Genomic DNA, 23,620 nt, shown 5'->3' on the forward strand with positions numbered 1-23,620 from the left:
TACTGCTCCCCAGCCCTCTGGTGAGGGTCAGGCAGCTGCAGTGCTGGGGGGATGCTCAGTGGCGGACTCAACCTCAGCTTGGAGAGGTGCCCCCTGTCCTTCCTGGGCTCCCAGGGTGTTTGCTCAGCTGGCCACAGCTCCCACCTGCCTGGTAAGGTATCTGCCATCCCCACCTGTCCCTGCTCTGGGACTTGCTCACCTGCACCAGGGACATGTTTCAAAGCGTGGCTCTGAGCCCTGGGAACATCCAGCTGGGACCAGTGCTAGCCAGGCCAGAACTTCATGGCCACATGGAAAAAAAGCTCTAGTGCCAACTGATCTGAAACAGATCAAGTACAGGATGACCTCCCACACCCCCAGACACTGGTGCCCATCCCAGCACGTTCAGCCCAACTGCTATCCCAGCTGGGTGTGCACAAGCAGCCCCTGATACCCCCCATCACAGCCCTGTGGTGCTCTCCCCTCTCCAGCTCCACAGGCTGCAGTGAGAACTGCCACAACTCACTGCATCAATAGCCCAAGCACCCCAGGTTTCTTTGGACAGCACCTTCCCACATCCTTGTTTGTGAAGGGCACAGTATGTGCCAGGCTTGGCCTGTCACTGCTGCTCACAGCTGACGCAAGGCCACAGGGGGACCTTGACCTGCCTAGCTGCAAGCCATGTGGTCTTCTGTCTGCTATAAAGCTCGTGGCCCCCAGGGGCTCAGCCAGCATAATTCCAGGATGGCATTCCTGTGGGTTGTTGCTTGCCTGGCCCTTGCCAGCGCCGTCTCAGGTAAGGGCTGCTGCCCAAGGGCGTGAGGAGGTTCTTTGGGTGCAGCAGGACACCAGGGAGGGGGACAAAGGGCAACCCACGGCAGTGCAGGCAGCCCCCAGCTATGAGCCCTGAGCTTTTGGGGTCACCCTTGTGCCCCTCTGCCTCTCCCACAGGCTGTGGCGTGCCTGATATCAGTCCCTCGGTGGTCTACAGCGAGAGGATCGTCAATGGGCAGAATGCCGTGCCTGGCTCATGGCCCTGGCAGGTGTCCCTTCAGGTACAGCACCATCCCACTCCCCGGGCAGGGGCAGGGGCAGTGCCCTAAACCCTGCAGTGGCACAACACAGCGCGGCACAGCAAGATGGGCATTGTGGCTGGGAGGTGGATGGGCACCAAGGGGACCTCTGCCTGCCCCCAGCTTGGAGGTGCTCAGCCAGCCCAGCCCCAGCTCCTCCTCCCTCTTTCCTCCCCAGACCCGCTCAGGATCCCACTTCTGCGGTGGCTCCTTGATCAACCAGTACTGGGTCGTCACAGCTGCCCACTGCAACTTCAAGTAAGGAGCCATGCCCAGCCAGCCCATGCTGGGGCCACTGGCCGGGGCTTGGAATGTGCTGGGTACTGCTGAGTGGCACTTGGGCCAGCCCCAAAGGCCTGAGCAGCCCAGGGCTTCCTCCCAGTTGTCCACATGGTGGATTCCCTCAGGTTCCTGTTCCCACCCTGGGGCGTGGGCTGCCTCATGTCCCCCTGACTCTCTCTTACCTCTCACAGCCCGAGCGCCCATGTCGTCGTGCTCGGGGAATATAACCTCGGCTCCAACACAGAGGCCATTCAAGTGAAGACTGTGTCCAGGGTGAGCCAGGCTGGTTCAGGGACGGGGCTGCAGCTCTGTGCTGAGGCTGCCCCAGCAAGGCACGAACAACATGGTGTTTCTCTGCAGGCCATCACGAACCCCGGCTGGAACCCCAACACCATGAACAATGACATCACCCTGCTGAGGCTCTCCACGCCCGCCCAGCTGGGATCCCGTGTGGCCCCCATCTGCCTGGCTCCTGCCAACCTGGTTCTGCCCAGCAATGCCCAAGCTGTCACCACTGGCTGGGGACGCACCAACCCCAACTGTATGTGTGCAGTGGCTTTAGGGAGGGGTCTGTGTGGTTGCTGTTCTTCCTGGGTGCTGTGAGGGTCCAGGGGTGCACAGGGGGGTGACACATCCTGAGGGAGGAGGGAGCTGGGCAGTGGAGTTACCCTGTCTGAGTGTGTACAAGTGTGTTGGTGCATGCACAGGTGTCAGTGTGTGCTCAGGAGGGAGATGTGTGCGTACCCAGGGATAACTGTGCAGGCACAAGTCTGCCCTGTCTCAGGGCTGCATGCACAAAGCGATCCTGCCCAGGGAAGGCGTACACTGGCATGTAGAGGGAAAGCACTTTGCAGGGCAGCGCTCATGTTCTGGAGCACCAGCAGCTTGCCCAGAGCACCTGTGCACTCTCCGACAGACCAACCAACACTGAGGTGATCTAATGGTGCTTCTTTCCCATAGCTCAAGCCTTGGCAACAGTCCTGCAGCAGGTAACCGTGCCCCTGATCTCCCAGAGCCAGTGCATGCAGTACTGGGGCAACCGCATCACCAGCTCCATGCTCTGCGCCGGTGGGGTCGGTGCCAGCTCCTGCCAGGTAAGGAGCCAAGTTCCTGCTGCACCACAGGGTGGCTGGGGAGGAGGAAGAAATGTGGGGTCTTGATGAGCTCCCACTGCATCACAGGGAGGGTGAAGGAGGAGGGTATGTGGGGTCTTACATCTATGGAACCAGAGATTTAAGCTACAGCACCTGGCTGTGCCCAGGGGACCAGTTTGGATCATGTGCCAGGGGCACTAAGAATGTGTCTTCTCTGCAGGGTGACTCTGGTGGACCTCTGGTATACAACAATGGGAATGGCTGGATGCTGATTGGCATTGTCTCCTGGGGAACCTCCAACTGCAACACCCGCACACCGGCCATGTACACCCGTGTCAGCCAGTTCCGCAACTGGATCGACACCATTGTCGCTCAGGGTTAAAGAAGTGTCAGTGATCCCTTCACTGGGAGTAATAAAGTATCAGCATTTGCTTGTGCCAAATGCTGCCTCTGCTTCCTTTTTCCTCATGATGAAGACTGGGGTAAAAGGCACATGGGGGAGCCTGGGGGAGCTCGTGCTCCTCTCCTGAACTCAACCACTTCCCAGAGCTGCAGTTTGGTGTCCAGCCGGGACCCAGGCTCACCAGGCTCAGCACCGGACAGCACTGCTCAGCTTGCAGTGGAGGGTGGGTGCTGGTGGGTGCACAGGATCCTAAAAGATCCCTGCATGCAGTACAAAGCCATAACTTGTGCAGCAGCCTGGGAACACAGAGCTGAAAGGGAGAAGTGCCAAGAGCAGCTCCAGGTCTTGGGGCAGGTGGAAGGGGTGGCTGGAGAACAGCACGCTGCTTCACACCTGCAGATTTGCCAGGTAACAGAGCAGCAAACTGAAGGCCATCCCAATGGAAAATTTGAAGCTGAAAACAAAATTCGAGGTCAAGTGACAGGTTTTCACTCAAATGTTGAGCCAATGTCTGCAGTGAAAACAACATCTTGTGTGACATGGGAGTAACAAGGCACATGCTCGGTGAATTACAACCCAGTTCCCGACTGCTCAAAATAGAGCAGGTGATGATACGCTGTGGACAGGAGCAGGATCAGGCTGTCCCAACATGAGACACAGGGTTTATTTTTCCTTAGCAGTTCTATGAATGCAATACAAAACCTTTCCTTTGTGAAACACAGCCCCAAAAATGATGTGATCACTCTGTCAAGCAGCTGCAGAGACAATGTGATGCTACACAGGGACATACCCATGGGAAGGGGTATGGAACACCAATGGAGGGCAAACACAAATAGTCTGACCAAACGATTTGAGTTGAAAAAAAATCTGCTCAAAAAAAGCCCAGGGCTGTAAGTTTTAGTTTGGTCAGATAAAATTTAGCTTCATTTAGTAGTCTGCTCTGCTGGGAGCTCCTAACTGATCTTAAAGTCAGAGATATGGGAATGGGCCATGTGGGCAGAGGAAACTGGTGTCTACAAGGACCTTCACACAGGAACTGTCAACTACAGCACTATGGGTCACGTACTCTGTGTGCTCAGGTTACTGTCAGCCCTCCTGCCAATGGGACGGGGTCCCCTGCCCATGAAAAATCACCTCCTTTCCAGGAGGAGGTGGCTCAAGACGGGTGTGCATTGATCATTTGATATTACAGGTTTTCCTGTTGGTCCATAAAAACTGCTCAGAATGAAACTGTAGAGCTAAAAAGTGGTTGTGTGCAAACCAGAGCACTTCTCTGGCCCGTTTTGCCACCTTGCAGCCAGAGAAAAGTGAACAAAATGTCCCAAAGTGCTTGTTCAGCCTCCCAACCTTGCCTTCCAGCAACAGGTCGAGCGGCTGCCTCACCCAGAGCATCCCATGGGCATCCCATCCCCACAAACGGTTTCCCTTGGGTAGCTCCTGGACTGGCAGCTGCATTAAACCAGCAAACTATTTTATGGGCAGTTTGGTACCTTCTTGCTGTGATCCAAGGACACGTTAGAGATGCGAGCAGCTTCTGGCTTTCCATGTGTTTACTGACCATCATTCCCAGCCTGGAAATCAGCGCCTTCCAGCAGTCAGCCCTCAAGTGATCCATGAGGCAGAAGTAACGACAGCAGAGCCATGGGGTACACAGAATACATGAACATGTTTTAGCAGACTGAGTACACCAAATAAATAATTCTGTACACTAATTGTAACATTACGGACTAATTACAATGATTCCAACCTCATCTGACACAACAGTCCCTAGAGTAAAGCCAGGACTCAAAAGGCAAGTCACAGAATGGGACCCTTTTCAAAACAGTCCCATGAGGAGACTGACTGGATATGACTGGAATTACTTCCAAACTGTTCCAACCCAGCGCCGGAAACTGGGCAAGCAAAAATAACATCAAGTGCCGGAAGACCTCCGATCCCGAGAGCTTCCCGGGAGGTGTCTTTCCGTAGTGAAAGGCAACAGGAAAACCCAAGGCATCTGAGCGTCCACACAGGAGCTGCTGGTTTGTAACACACCTCACTGGAGCCGTGGATCTGTTCCATGATCTCTTCCACATTCAACAGACAAACAGTGCAATGATATCTGTAACAGTAGCGAGACACTCGCCTGTCACACACGAGGGATCTACAGTATTACCAGGCGGGGGGAGACAGTGGGAGAGGGAATAACTGACACCAGGCAGAGCTCCCTCTGTCCTCGGGACGCCGAGGGCAGAAGGTACCAAGCTCCATGATGCTGCTGCATCCCTGCTGCTTCACATTTATTTCTTTGAGGAGTTTCCTGCACAGTAAGGCACAGCTGACACACAGGCACCTGCCTCCGGAGCACCCAAGAGCTGCGTTCTTAGTACAGGATGAAAGAGGAGACTGAGTGGTCAAAGAAAGCACCATAACCCCCCAGGAGTGGTGAAGGCAACTTAGAGCTGAGTATGTGGCACTGAGTGGTACAGGCACTTTGTGGTATTTTCCAAGATGAAGCCGAGTGGGTGAGAGGCTGGGACAATCCACCCTCCCTGCAAGTCTTAGGGCTCACAATGCTGCCAGAGAACAGTTTGCAAATCCTCTTCCCCAAAAGCCAATCTCTGTGTTGCTTTGCATCATTTAGAAAAAATTAAGTCAAACAATTGAGATTCTAATTTATCCCACCTCAAAGCTTCCAAATCTTTAGTATCATCACCTAAAGTAAGAGCATGGCCCCAGCAGCACAGTAAGAGGCCTGTAACAGCCACGCACCAGTCGCCCTGTGTGGTACACAATCATACTGATCTGAGCCTGCACTGCAGGTGCTCAAAGAGAGCCTTCTCCCACCTGCAAAGCAACACAGGGATGCTTTTACCTTGCCACAGGACTCGCCACAGCTCCTGCAGAGCCAAACCAGAGCTGCTGCCCAGTAGCTGAGTGAACCACCACTCCTATTCCAGTTTGTGCATTACATAAAAGTTGACTCTATTAGTACTTCAGCCAAATACTTGGGTAGGAAACAGAATTGAGAAATAGAGCAAGGTCGAAGAAAGAATGTAAATTATCAGGACAGAAAAATCTCACCAGGAAGAGGAAAATATCCAGATTCCAAAGGAGTTAAGAGTCTGAGGGTTTACCACATCCAAAACAAACACTTAACACAGGCCCTGCACTGCAGCTGGTTTCCACATTGCTACTGAGGCCAGTAGGTCTGAGCCCTTTTGTCTGGGCTTAAGCTCCTCACAAGGCTCTAAAGCTTTCCTTCACATAGGGATGTACACTTCCAAGAACAATGTAGACCAGGAATTGGCAGAAGCATCTGGATGCTATCACAATCTCAGTGTTAAATAGCACAGACTTCTTCTGGATTGAAGGAAGGGGAGTTTCAACCATTGGGCTGACATGTTAGTTTTTTAGAAGCCTAAGAAGGGTGAGAAAGTAAATCAAACATGGACCAGTAATTGCTGTTTTAGCAAAACACAGAGAAAAATACATCACATACTCAAAAATCTGGATGCAAATCTGTAGAGCCTCTAACACTGCTTCTGGAAGACCTTTTCACATTCTTTTCCAATAACCCTCAAAAATAAAATCAAGAAGTCAACAGGCCACATTCTTTGACGCTGTAATTCCCTCCCCCAAGAGAGCAGCCAAACTCCCAGGACAAAAGGATGGGATTGTTTTACACAGTACTGCTAAGTTCCAAAAGACAAACAACCCTAATTCCCTTTACTCCTTAAAACTGCATTTCCCTGAAACAGAATACTCTCGGAAGCAACACCCTGAGCTGCTGCACTGTGTCTCAAGGTATGAGAAAGTCACAAACTTACTGCCCAGAGAAGCTTTGGGTGCCCCATCCTTGTAAGTGTCCAAGGTCAGGTTGGATGGGGCTTGGAGCAACCTGGTCTAGTGGAAGGTGTCCCTTCCCAAGGTAGGGGGTTGGAACAAGAAGGGTTTTAAAGGGTCTTTTTCAACCCAAATCACTCCAGGATTGTGCACTGATTCGAGCCTCAGCATCTTTAGGCCCCGCTCTCCCGCAGTGTCCCCCAGGGTGCCTCCTCAAGGTGAGCATCTCCTTGTGACACTGGGGAAGTTGACTACACACACCTTGCATCCCTTCCAGCGGGTGCACATGGACTCATACTCATCCCTGTGGAGGCTAAAATGGTGCTCCTCAGGACCAGGTGCCATAAGAGAAGGCTGATGAACATTTAGGACTAGGTCCAAGACCATCACCCAGCACACCAATCCCCAATTCCTCTTTGTAAGAGCATCTCACCCAGAAACAGCAGGAACGTACCTGGGAGAGGGCTGTGTTTGGACACGGACACACCACAATTTGCCACTGGGTGTCACTCCAACTTCATTTTCACTGCATGACCCTAAGCAAGGAAAACAAAAGTACTGGTAGATTTGTAGATTTGCACCCCAGCCTAAGACAAAGACTGCACTGGGAGATGGTCTGGAACACACAGCTGTCACCTGTGTTCTCCCAGCACATTCAGGACCAAAGGAAGGCTTCGGAAAAAAACCCTGTGAGCCCAATTAAGCCACTTTTAAGAGCCAAAGGAGATTAAAAAATTAAATGGAAAAGTAGAAAAAAAAACATTTCTGAGAGATTTTAGCTCCTAAAATCCTCAAACAAGGCACTCCTGAAAAGTGTAAACTCCTGAGACTTAAGACCAACTGAGCACTGAGATGCTCCTATGGAATGATGAAAGATGATCAAGGTAATTCACAGTGAAGAGCTTCTTAGAGGACAGATTGAAGGCACCAGAACTATGGCTCAGAATTACAGCACTTTGCCTGTCCCTCCCTATACTTGACCTAGCTGAAAACATGCCCTAATTGCAAGGATATAAGCACCCAAGGAATTGTTTTTGAGCTAGACCTTCTGACGTGGCATTTGGATCATCACAGTTTTCCAGAGTGAAAGAAAGATCACTGGGGACTCCAGGGACACTTGGATGGAGCTCTGCACATCTCTCCTCTGCCTTCAAATACTATTCTTTGGGTGCAAGAATCCCTGCAGACACTGAATTTAGAAAAAGAACAGTGCATGAGCCAACAGTGTTATAATCGAATAATGGAAGGAAAGCCTGTAAAGCTTTTCCCCACGTTTACATTGATTTTTCTATGCAAACAAGAAAACATTGAAATTGTGAAGAGTTATTTTTCTAGAAAAACCAAAGCCTCTTATGGGATGGCCTTGGTCCTCTTGCTGCAATTCCCAACCAGCATCATGCCTGAGGACCACAAACACCTCTGTACCATGGAGAGGCAGGTTGCAAATATCCAGTATTGCCCATGTATGTGATGGATCCTCCCTTCTGCCAATTCACCCCCAGTCACAGACCATCACCACCAAAACCTGACACTTCCAGAAATCCAGACAGCAACACCTCGCTTCCCAAAACATATTCCACCCCAAAGTCACCATGAACGATATTGCTCTGAACTTTCCGTGGTGAAAAACCAGTTGTGAAAAAGAGCAACGAAGCAAAACCTGTCTCAGATGAGAAGATTGTTGTTCTGCTTTGTGAAGGTGGAAAAACAAGCCTGGTCAGCCCAGAGCTCAATGTCCTGACCTCCTCCCCTCCTTTATTTGTCATCCCACAAGAGAAGGATGAAGGAACAGTACTGGCAGACATCTGCACATTGCCTGTGGTCAACAGGAAGGGTCTTGGCTCAGTTCACCAGTTTGACCCCCTCACACTAGAAAAACACCTGTTTTATGGACAAACATGCAAAACAATCTGGGGAAGGCCATGAGGACACCCAGGAGGTAAGTGAGATCACAGTGCCTGGGTGTGATGCTCCAAACACACAGAAGACTCTTCGAGTAGTGGCTCAGAACCAGAAGTGCTCCGAGGGAGCATCCTGCCATCACCTCACATGCACTGCACTCACAGTCCAGTTAATGCCAGTCTTAGAGGGGCTTCTGCTTTCAGAGAACTGTTTGCACGCGGGACACTGAATCCTTTATAAAGCAAAATGTGGCAAGCTGGCTGCTCTGTCAGAAATCACATCTAGTTTACAGCTCCTGGTAACAAACCAGGGAAAACCATGTGAGGAGGTAAAAGACACTAAGGACATTTTTGTTTGCAGTCCAAGAGTTGAAAAAACACAGTTTTGGGGAATTCAGTTAATGCTGATGAAAGAAAGACTGGATGTGATGTGATAGGATGGTCGCTCAGAAAAAGGGGAGCATGCAAAAGATGCAAAGTTTTCAAAATAACATGCAAAACCATGGAAGGGATTTAGAATTCACCCCTGCTACACACAGTGGTTGTCCTCAGGTTTCCTCTGTGGTATTCTCCACCACATGGGCTGAGCTTGCTGTGGTTATGGTTATAAAACATCTCAGCGTTGGGATGGGAAGAACATCCCTAGAAATTCCCCTTTTCTTTTCTTCCCCTTAGCACAGAAAACCCAGTCTGCTCCCACTGAAGCTGCTTTGTTGTTTGCTGACCATGAGGGACTATGGCCAGTACAGTGAGAGCTCCCTGGAGATATGACAGTCCACTTCAGCCCTTGCTGACACTAAAACACCGGCACAGCATCAATCCTGGGAAAAGGCCATGCTCACCAGCCCCCTGAGCTTGCACAGCCTGCATCTCCCAAGCAAGCCCTTTCCAAGTGCACAGCACAAAGCAAACTGGCTTCATACAAAACATTTCAAAACCCAGCATTCTCTTTCACTGCAGATCTTGTCTCTGCTACCACAAGAAGCCAAATCCATCCTGGAACTGTGCCATCAGCTCCGCTTTGCTGTTCCAACAGTTGGGAAGATACCTCAGCAGGCTTGCACAAAGCTCAGCTTTGCAGCCCCCATCTGCAATGAGAGTCCTTCACAAGAGAGCCCCCTGTCACCAACACAGCACAAGGACACCTGAAAGGCACCTTTTTCCTGAAGAATTTAAGTCACCTCTAACAGCTCTAAGACATTTGTGGAACATCTCCAGGGCATTGTCACTGTTGACACTCCCAGACTGGGCTTCCACTCCTCAAGCCTTTACCTTGATGCCACGGAGCAATTTGTAGCCATCCCAACAGCTCCCACCACCACCTCACGCTTCCAAAGCAGGAATGGCAGTGCTGGGGCAGCACAGGCATGTAAAGCTCTGCAACCTGCAAACAGGGAGTAGCCTGGAACCACTGGAGTTCTGGTGCAGTGACATGGTCAGTAATGCTCATAGGAGTTATAGCCCATCCCAGCTTTGGGATGGGAAGCACATTCCTAGAAATTCCTCCCCTTTTTTTTTCCTTAGCACAGAAAACTTGACTTTCTCAGTCTTCTTTTGAAGGGTGCAAGGTGTGTAACAGGTGACAGACACCACAGAGCCACAGCACAGCAAGAACAACAAACCCTGCATGGCAGGCACTGGTCTTGCTGCAAACAGGGCAAGGATAATTCAAAGGGTAAACCCTTGACGTCATCAGGCGAGTAAAACACTCAACGAGTAAGCCCTTGACGTCATCAGGTGGATGGCAGCCCTTGGGGGAAACTTCACAGCTTCCCAGCCACCATGGAAAACTGCTGTCTGGCATCTCTTTGGCGAGGAGCTGGTGGGCAGCTGGTGAGTCAGAGCTATCCCAGTTCTAACTGCATATGACTCACACCAGCTTTGCTGCAAAGGCACCATGGAGTCTGACTAAACCAGACCAAAAATTGTGTGTATATATAATTTTTCAATACATATACACACCCACACGTGTATGTGCACACACAGACGTGCATGTACGGACAAGTGACTTGGTGGGGTTTTTTCACACACAAGTGAGAGAAACATAATGCTCTGGAATTAATAAATAACTATGAACAACCAAGCTCCTGGGCTATAGAAAAGAGCTCTTCTCCCCACGTGGCTCCTTAATTTTTGTGTTACTTGATGCTCTGAGCTGTGCTCTGAGCCCACAGGGGCTCCCCCATTTCTGGGGCAAACCCCCGTGGCACAGCTCGCAGGGTTCCCTTTCCTCCGCACAGGGGGACACCTCCTCATGGATGGGGGAACACCTGGAGGGAGGGAGGGAGGGAGGACCCTGGATGTTCCTCACGGAGTGTGTGTGCACACCTACACTGCAGAGAGGACATCTGGAGAGGCGCCTGGCAGGTGCCAGCCCGGTGCTCAGCCCGTGTACTGCTGCTGGTAGCGCAGGTTGAGCTCCCGCAGCTCCCGCTCCCGAACCCGCCGCGACTTGTTGGATTTGGTGGAGCGGCTGGAGCGGGTGGACTGCGCGGACTTGGTGCTCTGGCAGCGGGAAGAGGCCCTCTTGAGAAGGTTCTGGGAGATGGAACGGTGGAGATTCTTCATGGAGGACGAGGCTGCCATGCTGACCACCCACGGGTGCTTCAGGGCCTGGAGTGCTGTCATCCTGTCACTCGGGTCCACCGTGAGCAGGCGGTCGATGAAATCCTTGGCCAGGTTGGACACGCTAGGCCAGGGCTGAAACACAAAGGAGCTGATTACAATGAAACATCCCGGCATGGCTTTGATGATTAATCAATTCCTCCCATGCCTACAAAGCGCTTTGGGGCATTCTGCTGCTTCTCTTTTACCCTCAAATCTCCCAAGCTGTAACTGACAGTATCTACCCAAGGAACACGAGACATAATTACTTTTGGTTAGGGGGAGAGGTTGAATTAGTGGGAAATGCAGAGTAACTGTATCCCATTGAAAACCCTCCCCAGTCCAAGTGCTTTGTACCTGACAAAGCCACTACTGCATGAACACAGCACTCAGAGGACGGATCCTGACACCAGATCCCTGGGGCTCTTCTGACTCTTCATCTTAAGGCACATATCTAGGGAGAAAGTACTGACCTCTGCACCAATCCTGGAACCAAAACTAGGGAGAGTTTTCTGCTGTGGAACTTGGTCTCACTCACACAGGAGTGAGAAATTTAGATGTTGCTACTGGTCAATCCTACAGCAGCATTTCAGTCCAGTTGGAAACAACCCCATAAAATGTTCCAAATATACAGAAATGTTAGATATAAGAAATTTTCAGGAATGTTTACCAAAGAAAGAGGAATTTTTTAATAAAATGCTAGTTTTAAAGAAACAAGCCCAAAATAATTAATTAGATATAATAAATATCCTTCCAGCACACCCAAGAATGGCCATAACAACTTATGAATCAAACACCACACATGCTGAATTGTTTCACTTCTGACAAAATACCATATTCACACTAAGGTGAGAAGTGAGAACATTTTCTTCAGCGTGAGGTTAAGGCTGTGCTGTGCACAAAGCTAGAAAGAAAAACATGGCAGAATGAACTGTAAGGGTGGAAAGGGGGAGGCAGCATGGCAGCAGAAAACCCCAAGTGGCAAATGCAGTTGGGCAAGAGCAGATTTGTGCAATCTCAGCATCAGTACTGAATTTTTAAAGTCCATAGAGCCAGCATCTCAAAGAGCATTAAAACAAAGCCTGAGCAGACTCCTGCAATGAAGTGAAGATTTTGATACAATAACGGTGACCATGTACAAACACATACATGTAACTGAGTGGAAACACTGTGTGTCGTTAAAAAAGCAAAATGCTGTTCTCCTGTGTCTCTCATTCTTCTCTTCATTGGGTGAGAAAGAAAAGCATCCAGCTATTTTAAAATTCAGGGTCCACTGACTGCACAGCCAGATATAAAGCCTTTTTCTTGTGCAATAGGTCTAAAAAAGGTATGTCCTGATTTTTTTGAGGTTTGCAGTTCATTGCTACTGAAGGTAATGTTTGCTTTCAGAAGACTCAAAGGCACCAGCAAGGGAGCAGACCCCTGGGAGGATTTTATAATGAAAGGGAGGATGGTCTGAGAGCTACAGCACTGCTCCCAGCCCACAGCCAGTCACAGCATGGCCAGGAAAGGTGAACTCAGATTCTGACTGAGGACCCAGCTACAAGGGGCACCAGGGTACAGTCTCATTTTACAGTGACTAAACCAGTCTGGCTTACTCAGCTGAAGTGGGATATATGACCACTGCCAGTAACTCTGCAAGAGAAGAGAGTGAAAATCGTATGAACTACTTGAATACTGCCATATGAATAAAAAACTATAAATGTTCCTGAATGCATCCAGGACAGAAATGGAAATGCTCCAGTGTGCTCAGGAAGGAAGCACAGCCTTCTCCTGTGGATCAGATATCACTTCTGTGCTTTGAAATCACATCCAAAATCCACTCCCCTCCACATTTCAGGAACTAAATCAGTTAACAAAAAAAATCTTAACATTCAAGATTCTCTGCCGTGGAATCATTAAGGCTGGAAAAGACCTCTAAGATCATTGAGTCCAATGTTAACCCAACACCACCATGTTCACCACTAAACCATGTACCCAGGTGTCACATCCACATGTGTTCTGAACAATTCCAGGGATGGTGATTCCACCACTGCCCTGGGCAGCCTGCTCCCAAGTCTGACCACTCTTTCAGTGAAGAAATTTTTCTTAATATTCAGTCTAAACCTCCCTTGGTGCAACTTAAGGCTATTTTCTCTTGCCCTGCCTACTACTTTCAAATAGTATATTATTATATATAAATACAATGTGTTTGCCATAACCTGTCTTAAATCACTATTTCTTAGCTGATGAAATGTATCTTGGCAATGAACAGCAAGAGAAAAGCTGGTGCTTGTCAGTAGAACAAGGACAATCTTTGATCAGAGACTCATGAAAGTGTTTTTATTATAAAGAGGATAAATAAAATAGCAAAAACCCTTTTCAAATTTAGAAAAACACTCCCACAATAAAGGCTCAATTGCAACTGAACACAATGGTCTGTTTTGCAGAATGATGGACTATTGAGGAGCTCAGCCTCTATGCTTTTTACAACAGAACCAAAAAGCCAAATCTGCCCTGCCACAGAAGAATATAAAGCACATTTCAAGCCTATAGATTTCCTACTAGACTTCTGGATAAGGTACTTAATTTGTTAAATAACAGTGAAGGGAATCAACTTGCAGGATTTAGTCTTCATTGGCATAATCTCAGCTAATCCCAGGTGGTTCCATATGTCCACTGGCAACACGTCACCTTCCCTTCACACTCAGGATCTCCAGTCACAGACCTGTGGGTTCTCTCTGCCATTGATGGACACATCCAAATAAAACCCAGCAGCAAGATGTTTTGCCTCCACTTTTCCAAGCTTGCCTTCAAAAACTTCTGTATTTCTGTAGCTATTTTTATGGATCACTTTCAGCTATTCATTCAGCTAAAATCACAAAGGCATCATTACCTGGCTACACCCCTGGCAACTCTCAATCCTTTCTTTCCTTCTCCTCCCCACAGCCAGAGCTCACCCCATTCTGTTTCCTTCACAGAGGACTCATTTTCCACTCTCCAAATAATCCAAATGAGATGTCCAAGCTAATGATACATCTGTTCAATTTACCAGCTTTAACTCAAAGAGACAGTAAATGCAGTGACAATTCTACTCTCCGTGCAGCAACTTTTTAACAACACTTTACTACCATCTTCACTTCAGTTACTGGCAATTGAAACTATTTAAGATACCTTGAAAGAGCTTTCGTGTCACTAGAATGGAGAAAACACATCCACACAACTCCAACCTCACTGTTTTTCTTGGGGTGTTTCTTCCTCTCTTTCCCTAAAATCTTGTCCCTTTCTGCATAGCATCCCTCACAGAAATACAATCAAACCAGGACCTCCTCCATCCTCTTTCTCTAATCTAAATGGAAAGAGATGCACTCACATGAAAAATACTTGAGGACTGTCACAACAGTACTTGGAAGTACATCTTCAGGACATGCAGGAAAGCATTATTTCCTCTTGCAGGTGTTGGTAACTGCACAGACCTGGAATTTGAGGCAACCCAAGAGCTACAGTGCTGTTCAGATGCATTTCAACTTCAGTGAACTGAGATTCCTGTGAGTGAAATGAGCCTCTAAACACCAGGAACAACATTGCTTCAATCTTTTCAAGTCTTATTAAAAGATAGCAAATGTGATGATTTAGACTTTGAAGAAATCCATGAAGGCTAAAGAGCCAGGAACAGTGATACATAACCAGCCTGAGCCTTGGGAGGCCCATGCAGTTTAATGAATCCTAAAGAAGAATAAACTCCAAACAAAAGCACATTGGATTTCTCATTATTCCAATTACTCTAGTTTACCACAAATGTTGAATATGGAGTACCTGCAATTAGATTTTTCTTCTGGTCAGCAAACACAAATCAGTTTATTGATCTGTTTATGCAGCCAGAGGTTTGATTTGCTGCACCACACGCATCGTTTTTATTCCACTGAAGCCTCTTCCTTAAAAATAGGTAAGACTACATTCTACAGAAGCAATTTTCAACCCCAGCCCCTGGAGAAATGTATCCACTCTCCAGAAACCTCTTATCAGTTGACAAAACAGCAGGTTTAACTTGGCAAAACTCCAGGAACCCTCCCAATTAACACTGCAAGGCAGCGGTTTGTGTAGGAGCCAAGGAAGGCTGACACTGGTATGGTTGGGGAACACCAGGGAGGACACAAGTGCAGGACACAAGGTGTGCTCACATGACAGGACTGAAGCAATCTAGAGGAGATTCTGTCTCTCTGCCTCTCTGAGTGGAGACAGAAAAAGGCTTGGAAGGAAAATGCTCCCATCCAGTGGCCATGAAACATCACCCACACCTCAACAGACACCTCTGCCTTTAATCTCACTGCCACAGTGGACACATCCTGCCCTTTTTTGGCATAAAAATGCAACAAATATGAAGAGAAGCCACCAATGCTTGTTCACCTTGCACCCCTGTTCCTCTAGGAAATTATTTCTAATGTGATGCTGTTTGAGTATAATTTCTGTGCCTCTGTTGGACTGTATTTCTCCAGAAGGGAAAGGGACTACAGCAGTTCTGGTGTCTTTCTGCACAGAATCACAGATTTGAGTTGGAAGGGACCTTAAAGATCCTCTAGTCCAATCACCTTCCACTATCCCAGGTTGCTCCAAGCCCCATTTAACCTGGCCTTGGACACTTCCAGGGATGGGGCAGCCACAGCCTCTCTGGGCAGCCTGTGCCAGGGCCTGCCCACTCTCCCACAAGCTGCAGTAAGTACATCTTATCAGCTCACCCTCAGACAGAAATAATGAGGGTTCCTGCAACAACCAAAGAAACAACAGTACATGTCCATTTCCATGTGCAGGCTCAGCAGAGGGTGATGAACACTGTCTTGCCATCATTTTGCTCTCCTTTATCTAATCATCAAAAGCACTGGTGAAGATTTACCAACTTTAAGGGTCTCTCCTCTCTGTTCACCAGGCTGGAGCAGGAGTGCCAGGTTTCTGACCTCCAAAGAGATGAGGAGCAGTAAAGCCCAGTACTATTATAAGCTGTGAAGGATCCTTACATTAAAACAAAACAAAAAAAGCCCCACCAAATCCTGCACCTTCGTAGATAACCTAGAGGACCACCACAGGTTCACTCAGGTAGCCCAGGATCACTCTGATGCTCAAACTCCAGTCTCATCACGGACTGATGAAACTGTGAACCAAGTCTGATATGGCATCAAACTACTTCAGACAGACCCATTTCTTACAGGTGACCTGCTTGAGGCAGGACCACAGTGTTCCCCAAGCTGACAGCGACTCCTCCCTGGCCATCCAGGAGGTCTCCTCTACTCCATGGACACAGAACTCGGTACACAAGTACCACACACACACACACACACACACACACTGAAGCTCTTAGACACTTTCCCTATAGACACAAAGGCAGGGAGGGAACTTCTGGTTAGTTGTGTGCAAAGAAAAGAAGAAACAATCACCTGACTTCTAAGCTTGGCTTTTAGCCTTGACAGTACCCACTGAAGGAAAATACTGATTTACTGATTCCTACCCAAGTTACATGTTGTTTTCAGGAGAACTGACATGAGCTCTAAAGACAACATTTATGGGGAAGGTGAGGGACACCCAGAAGTGCAAAGGCCTGGATCTCCCTTGCCAATCAGCCTTTACAAAAACATGAAGCACAAAGCATGTTATCACAGCTGCAAATAATCACTCTTAGGCCACAAAGACTGTATCCCAGTCCCACTGATTCCTAGGATGAGTCTGACTGAGGGCTGGAGAAGCCTCAAAGCACCTGAGAGGCCTTACAGCAGCACACAAATTCCTTCCAGGTTCCCCTACAGAAAACCATCAGACAGCTACTTGGAAGCTTTACAAGACAAAATAGATTTAGTGGGAACGAGCCTGCCTAAACAAATAGACTGGGTTCAATGCATCCTCTTGGTCAGAGGGAACTGCCTTCACATCATGCACCACAGAACACAAACATACCATTTCTGTTGTCATTCCCACTTTGATGCTGCACTCCCAGTTGTGCCAGCACAGACAGTTTGGTTTGTGCAAACAAAGTGAAGCAAACCAGGAAGTTTTGGTTAATTTTTCAGCTGGGGTTTTCAGCCCAGCCATTCCTTGGCATGACTCACCAAATAACTGCAGAAGCAGCTACATCAGCCCAAGCGAACAACTGGCACAGAATCCAGAATTAGCATACATGTCAACCAAGTATGAAACCCACCCCACTCCCTGTCTTACAGCCATAATGACAATGGGAGAAAACTTCCACTGTACAGATCTGTAGTTGTGGTCCCTCAGGAATGCCAGCTGCTGCTTCTGAGGTGTACCAGCATTCCCTACAAAAGCACCTCCTGAACTTCTAAGCTGTACAAAGCACAGGGCGCATCGCCCATCAGCAACTTCAGCCCTGCTACACAACTAACTCAGGGGAAAGCAGCCTCCTTTACAAGGCCTCAAAGAGCTCTCAAGTGTGTTATGTTTTATTCAGACTCAGGCTCCGAGCCTGGGGGAGGAGGAAAAAAGAGATCCTCTGTGAGTGTCACTTAGTCTGGGTGATTGCGTGCAGCGCTGGCTCTCTGTGATTAAATCCCATCACCACCCCTGCTTGTTATTCACACAAGCATAAAAGCTACTGAGGGGCCGTCCACGCCGGCATGTGGGGAACAAACAACACGTTGTTCTCCGGTTTGAACAACCAACCCCCCTCCTCCCCCTGCAGCTGACGCCAGCACAGACCTGGCTACGCTGCACAGAACTCCCAGCACGTGTCGGAAACAAAGTGCTGACCCGTGTTACTGGTGTGAATCTTCTCATCCAACTGGACTGCACCTCGGTGGGGGTCGGAGCCAACACTCCAGAGGCAAAGCAGCTTTCAGGGCTGAGTCTGGACACCAGAGCAGAGGCTCTGAATTTTACTCTGCCTGTGATGAGAGCTGCTGTCAAGCAGTCACCAAAACCTGTACCCCAATCAAGTTAACAACTGTTCCATGCCAGCTTTTAACTTGTTTTTACCTGAAAATACAAAATGCAAAACTTTATGATACATTTTCCTGTTGGATTCTAGTTCTTTAAAGCATTTCTATTATATTCAGGTTTCTAAGTTACTTTTTTTGCACCCTCTAAGTATTTCTTTTAAATCAGATTTTGGAAGTCTCTGTATTTCAGCAATGCAGCTTCCCCAGATATCCACTGGTACCCATAAAGGAGAGGCCATGCAGATACCAGTCTTCAAGAAACTGCAAACAGCACCTCTGACCTGGGCAGGGAGAATTTTAACATAAAGGAGTTTATTAAGGATGAGCTCTTCTTGCCCTGCAGAACCTTTGTGGCTACAACACCTGCACTCCCTCCCCTAAGCACACCTGGCCATACCACTGCTCAGAATTGTGTACGTGGCCTTGTACACAATACCTTGTACACTCCATTCTGTGTTCATCAACTGCGCTGTCTGCAATCTCACTGAAAACACCCAGACCATTAAAAACCATTAACAAGGAAGTCAGTCTGTACACAGACGGCACCCAGGAATCATAGAAAGGTTTGGGTTGGAAGGGACCTTAGAGACCATCTTGTTTCAACTTCCTGCCGTGGACAAGGACACCTTCCCCTAGACCAGGTTGCTCAGAGCTCCATCCAACCTGGCCTTGAACACTTCCAGGGATGGGACAGCCACAGCTCCTCCAGACAACCTGTGTCTGGGCCTCACCATTCTCACAGAGAATTTCTTCTTAATACCCAATCTAATCCTGCCCTCTGTCAATGTGAAGCCATTCCTCCTTGTCCTGTCACTCCAAACCTTTGTCAGAAGTCCCTCTCCAAGTCTCCTGGAGCGCTCTTAGGGACTCAAAAGGGCATTAAGGTACCCAGAGCCTTGTCTTCTTCAGGCTGAACAGCCCCAACTCTTTCAGCCTGCCACAAATACGAACAGCAAAGGCTTTTTTCTTTCAATTTAATTTCTTTTCCCAGAAATGACTCAATCTAACACATATGTATGGTGCTGTGGGAAGGGCACATCTCTCCAGCTTCTGTCATTTTTCAGAGTAGCTGCATTTCAAAATTCTGATGTTTATGGTGGTAACAAGAGACAAGTTGTTAGTGTTGAAAAGGAAATTAACTGGACTCAATAATCTTAGAGGTGTTTATCAACCTTAATGATACTATGAAGGTCCCCAAAAATTCTTCCATTGCATCCTTCACCCATCCATGCTAATGCAGCAATTTTGTCTAACTTAGGAGATTCCCAGATGACTTCAGAAAACAGAAAGTGTCAACTCCAAAGGAGCAGGTTGGGGACAGCAACTATGAGATGTGAGGTGGCAAACCAGCCCAGGGCTGTGCTGGGGCTCTGCTAACACCAGGCTTGCACTGTCCCAGGCATCATTCAGCCCCTGAACAGTTGCAAAGAGATGATCAAAACCAACCAGTTCAAAAGAGCTGGAACAAAAAGTTTCCAATGAAAAGATGTAATGTGCTGAAGTCTGTGCAGGACGGATTCCCAAGCATTCAGCATTAATTTGTTGATGTGGGGAGGAGGAATAAAGGAAGGATGAAAGAGGAAAATACAACAGTCCTTTAATAATCCAGAGCATTATAAGTATGCGTGGCCATCTGGTGCTGTGAACTTCTATAACCCAGCTTTTCGAATGGAAATAGCCAGCCCATTTTCCCTGTACAGGCATTGAGTATTCAGCTGGAATCATGCACTAAAATTACAGCAGCTACAAAAACAATAAACACAAAGCTTTTCTCTCCAGCCAGGGGTGGCTCCTTTAAGTGCAATGCCAAGGGAATAGCTGTTAAAATGGGGTAATACCATATTGTAGCTTGCATCGCTTCATGTCTCTTAAATATGTGTCAGCAAGTTACAGTCACACACAGGGGACTTTAATCACTACCTTGACTGAGAAATCGTATACTGAGGGAGCTCAGGGTCAAGAGACCTGGGCTTAGAAGAATGCAGGTGAAATTATAAGATCAAGCACACACCATCAAAACCACCATCAAAACAGGGAAAGGGTCAGAAATTTCCAAAGGTATTGCTGTAGCACCAGTTACAGCAGTATTTGCAGTAACTGGGAAAGATCTTTCCCAGTCTGTTCCTAACATCTGGGTATCCTGACACCTTTGGTGCTTTTATTCTCAAAAAACTCTAATCTGAGCTGAATGATGTTCCCTCATTCTGAACCATTGCCTGAAGCGAGTATTGGCTGCGAACTGGAGCTGAAGTCAATACGTGTTTCTACGCACACACCCAGAGTAACAGTTTAATTAAGAAATAGTGGCTCCTGACAGGAGGAAAAAATCTTCCCCAGGGAGGAAGAATATCTTTCATCACACTGATTAGTGCAGTGGTGGAGGGATGAGCAGAGAAGCTTATAACCTCCCACATACACACCCCCCTCCTGCAAGCTTCAAGCTGTTGGTGCACAAGCCCTGGGTGCTTACAAGGGAATGAACAAGGGGGAGTAAATCCTAAGACAGCCTGAGCTGCCAGTCCAACCATGCCCTGTGCCCTGGCAGGAACCAGCTCTCCTCTGCTGCCTGGACAGCTCCTTTAACCTCCTCAAGCCCAAACACAGTGCATGGATGAATCACAGAATATCCTGAGTTGGAAGGGACCCACAAGGATCAAAATGAGAAGCTGTGTCTCAAACATCAGCAATGTCCAGGCTCCAGCTGCCCCACTGCCTGTCTTGACTCTGCTTTCTTCCCTAGTCACTCTTTCAGTTTTAATCATAATCCAACTCTGGCATGGATCAGAAGAGGTGAAATGTCCCTTCTTTTATCAGAGCATTTGCTGAAAGCCCAGGTTTAGGTATCTCAGTACTTCCCAAGTTAGGCCAGCATGGCCCAGTCTAATGCCATTCTGGTTTCTCTCCCAGACAGCACTGGTTTGGGTAGGCCAGGTGGATATAACCCATTCTGAAGTACACAAAACATCAGGAGACACTGTAAGTAGGTTTGTTTGGTTTACCACAGTTCAGTCCCTGGTCTTCAGTGACTGGTTTTCAGTTGTCTTTCCCAGCATTATTTGGGATGTTTTTGTTAGAATGCAGAGTAGGAAAACTGTTCTGGATCCTATTCCAACACATTTCTCCTTATTTTCTTCTCAAATTTCTTTCAGCATCCCAGCTATTCAGTGATGGAGACAGATATCCTGCTGAACAACAAAGTATGTCATTGACAATGCACCAAACTGTATATACACAAGAAGGAAAAATTAAAGTAGCAACGACAAATTAAACATCCCTAATTTACATGTTCCTAATTCTGCAGCTATGATCTTATACCAATGTGATTTTTCTCTCCGTTAAATTGTACCCTGTTCTTTCCTACACTGTTGGGGTATTTTTCTCTCTGAAACAAATCAAAATATTTCAGTTTATTATGTGAAATCATATTAACTATTGTCAAGCCTGGCCATCTCTGGGTTCAAAAAGGCTGCAGAGAAAATCCAGGTGAGGGCTGCCAAGATAGCCAGGGGGCCTGGACACAGAGCCTTTAAGAAGAGCTGGAAGGAGCTGGACTTACCCAGGCTGGCAAAGAGAAGTCTTAAGTGCAATCTAATAGCATATTACATTTATTCAGAAGTAGTTACAAGGATTGCAGAGCTACCACATAGCAGGTCCAAACAAAGGGCAACATGGAAAACTGTGCCTTGGAAGATCTGTATCAGGAAATACCAGGGGAAGGGTGGTGCAGCCCTGGAAAAGGTCACTGGGGAGGTGGGGGATGTCCATCCTTGGAGACTTTCAAGATACAGGAAGACAAAGTAACAGCCAAGATGATCTAGTGCTGGCAGAAGTCCTGTCTCAAGCTGAATGGGATTAAAGCCCTCCAAAGGTCTCTTGTAACCAAGGTTTCTATGACTCAAACACTTCTCCACCCTGTCCCCAGCCAGCACCATCGTCGCCCCCTTCACAGCAGCAGCACATCCCTCCTTTGGACGTGTGTCCCTGCCCAGGCTCCATCCCACAGGCTTAACAGGTCAAGTGTGACATGAATGGTTCCAAAATAAACATGTGCTGATCAGCTCAGGGTAAATTTTGACAGAAACTCATTTTTTTTCTGCAGTAAGGATGTGCTTTAGTTCTCTCTCCTACTGAGCCACTGACTTACATAAAACTCATAGAAACATCATGACTCTGAGTCCTCCACATTGCTCAACTTGGGCTGACACTGACCTCAGAATTTAAATAGTTAATTCTAGAAGATTGAAAGACAGACAGCACAGTGCCATAAGCTTTGCTTCCTTGGGAAATCAGGGTGAAAACAGGGCTGCAGCAGACAGACATCCAGGGATCATGGAATCCATCCCATGGCCCCCAAAGGACCGACTGCAGATGCATCACTCCTGACAGACGACTGCCCCACTTGTTCTGCAACACAGCTTCAGAAACCCTCTGGGTAAATATTTTTTAGGAGCAGGAGACACTAGTGTTGTAAAAGGTCCACAGTGAATCTTTCTAAGTGCCTTTTAAGGCTCTGGTTTGACATAATCTGGGAAAGAGATTATTCTTTTTCCTCTTTGAAGCAGCGTTTTGCATATTTGCAAACTGCTATGACAACACGTTCTCCACGCCAAACAGCCAAAAATGTTTCAGCCTTCCGGAGACTGTGGTTTTTTGACTCACAATTGTTTTTGTTGATCTTCTGTCAAGTCTCTCTGCTTGGCCCGTGGTGTTTTTGGACTCTGCTGCCCAGAAGTGTCAGAGCTTCAGCTTGGCATGCAGCACCAGCCCCTAAACACAGCAGGATCACACCACACACTGTCTGGTTTTCTGTTCATACACCTCAGCATGTTCATCTTCTCCCACAAGTACGATACAGCTCTCACATAATAGTTTGTGATTCACAGATAGATCCTTTTCTAAGAAGCAAACACCTCCTAATCTTCTGTTCTTCACCTATTTTTGTACACTCACTCATTGTTTTTTAAATACACCTGCTATTGAACTGCTCAGATTTGTTAGGGCTATCTAGAACTCAATGCACTTTGCAACTCTTCCACATCATCTGCAAAAACAATGAACATACCTCTGCTCCCCTCACCTGCGTTGGTCAATAAACCCTCAAATACCTCTGGACCTTTGGAAAGTTCTAGAGAACCACCGTCACAACATGTTCTACTTTACTGATGAGCAACCAGTAAGGAAATGCCAATTTTAACACACTGGGTTTGGGGAAATACAACATTTGGTCTCCATGCTCTCCCTGTGGCAGATTTTCAAAGCTCCACACAGAAAAACCTGCCTGATGGCTTTTATCCTCAGAGTGATTGGAGAACATTATTTTCCTCACTTCTAGGTAACAGAAGTTTTGCTCAGTATGAAGGGCAAATAAGGACAAAATGATCTGTAACAGTAAGTGGAGCAGCACAGCTTTCCCAGTGCCAACCCCCACTCCCACACAGCTTCTCACCCATTGACACAGAAGACACCAGCTGATGCAGAGGATGTGAGAGGCAATGCTGCTTGCCCAAAGCCAGGGAGAGGAGAAGGCCCCCTGCTTCCA

General features: G+C 47.8%; 2 protein-coding genes across 2 annotated transcripts in view; one reads left to right on the plus strand and one right to left on the minus strand.

The window, feature by feature from the left end:
- Window positions 1-723: 723 nt before the first annotated feature.
- CTRL (chymotrypsin like) lies at window positions 724-2,841 on the plus strand. The gene is made up of 7 exons (XM_071567754.1): window positions 724-775; window positions 931-1,034; window positions 1,231-1,310; window positions 1,526-1,607; window positions 1,695-1,875; window positions 2,295-2,428; window positions 2,649-2,841. Exons 1-7 carry the CDS (start codon window positions 724-726, stop codon window positions 2,808-2,810), a joined length of 795 nt encoding a protein of 264 aa, XP_071423855.1. The 3' UTR covers window positions 2,811-2,841.
- A 1,637-nt stretch (window positions 2,842-4,478) lies between these two features.
- Window positions 4,479-23,620, minus strand: part of PSKH1 (protein serine kinase H1) — a 34,064-nt gene continuing 14,922 nt past the window's right edge. The window contains exon 4 of the mRNA XM_071567445.1: window positions 4,479-11,257. Within this exon, the coding sequence (XP_071423546.1) occupies window positions 10,940-11,257 (318 nt within the window). The 3' untranslated portion in view covers window positions 4,479-10,939. The remainder of the gene's footprint in view (window positions 11,258-23,620) is intronic.

This window comes from Pithys albifrons, chromosome 12, assembly GCF_047495875.1.
Source record: "Pithys albifrons albifrons isolate INPA30051 chromosome 12, PitAlb_v1, whole genome shotgun sequence".
Classification (NCBI taxonomy): domain Eukaryota; kingdom Metazoa; phylum Chordata; class Aves; order Passeriformes; family Thamnophilidae; genus Pithys; species Pithys albifrons.

Coding starts and splice junctions, on each gene's coding strand:
- CTRL (XM_071567754.1), top strand. CDS start 724: ATGGCATTCCTGTGGGTTGTTGCTTGCCTGGCCCTTGCCAGCGCCGTC. Junction 776..930: donor CCTTGCCAGCGCCGTCTCAG/GTAAGGGCTGCT, acceptor CCTCTCCCACAG/GCTGTGGCGTGCCTGATATC. Junction 1,608..1,694: donor AAGTGAAGACTGTGTCCAGG/GTGAGCCAGGCT, acceptor GTTTCTCTGCAG/GCCATCACGAACCCCGGCTG.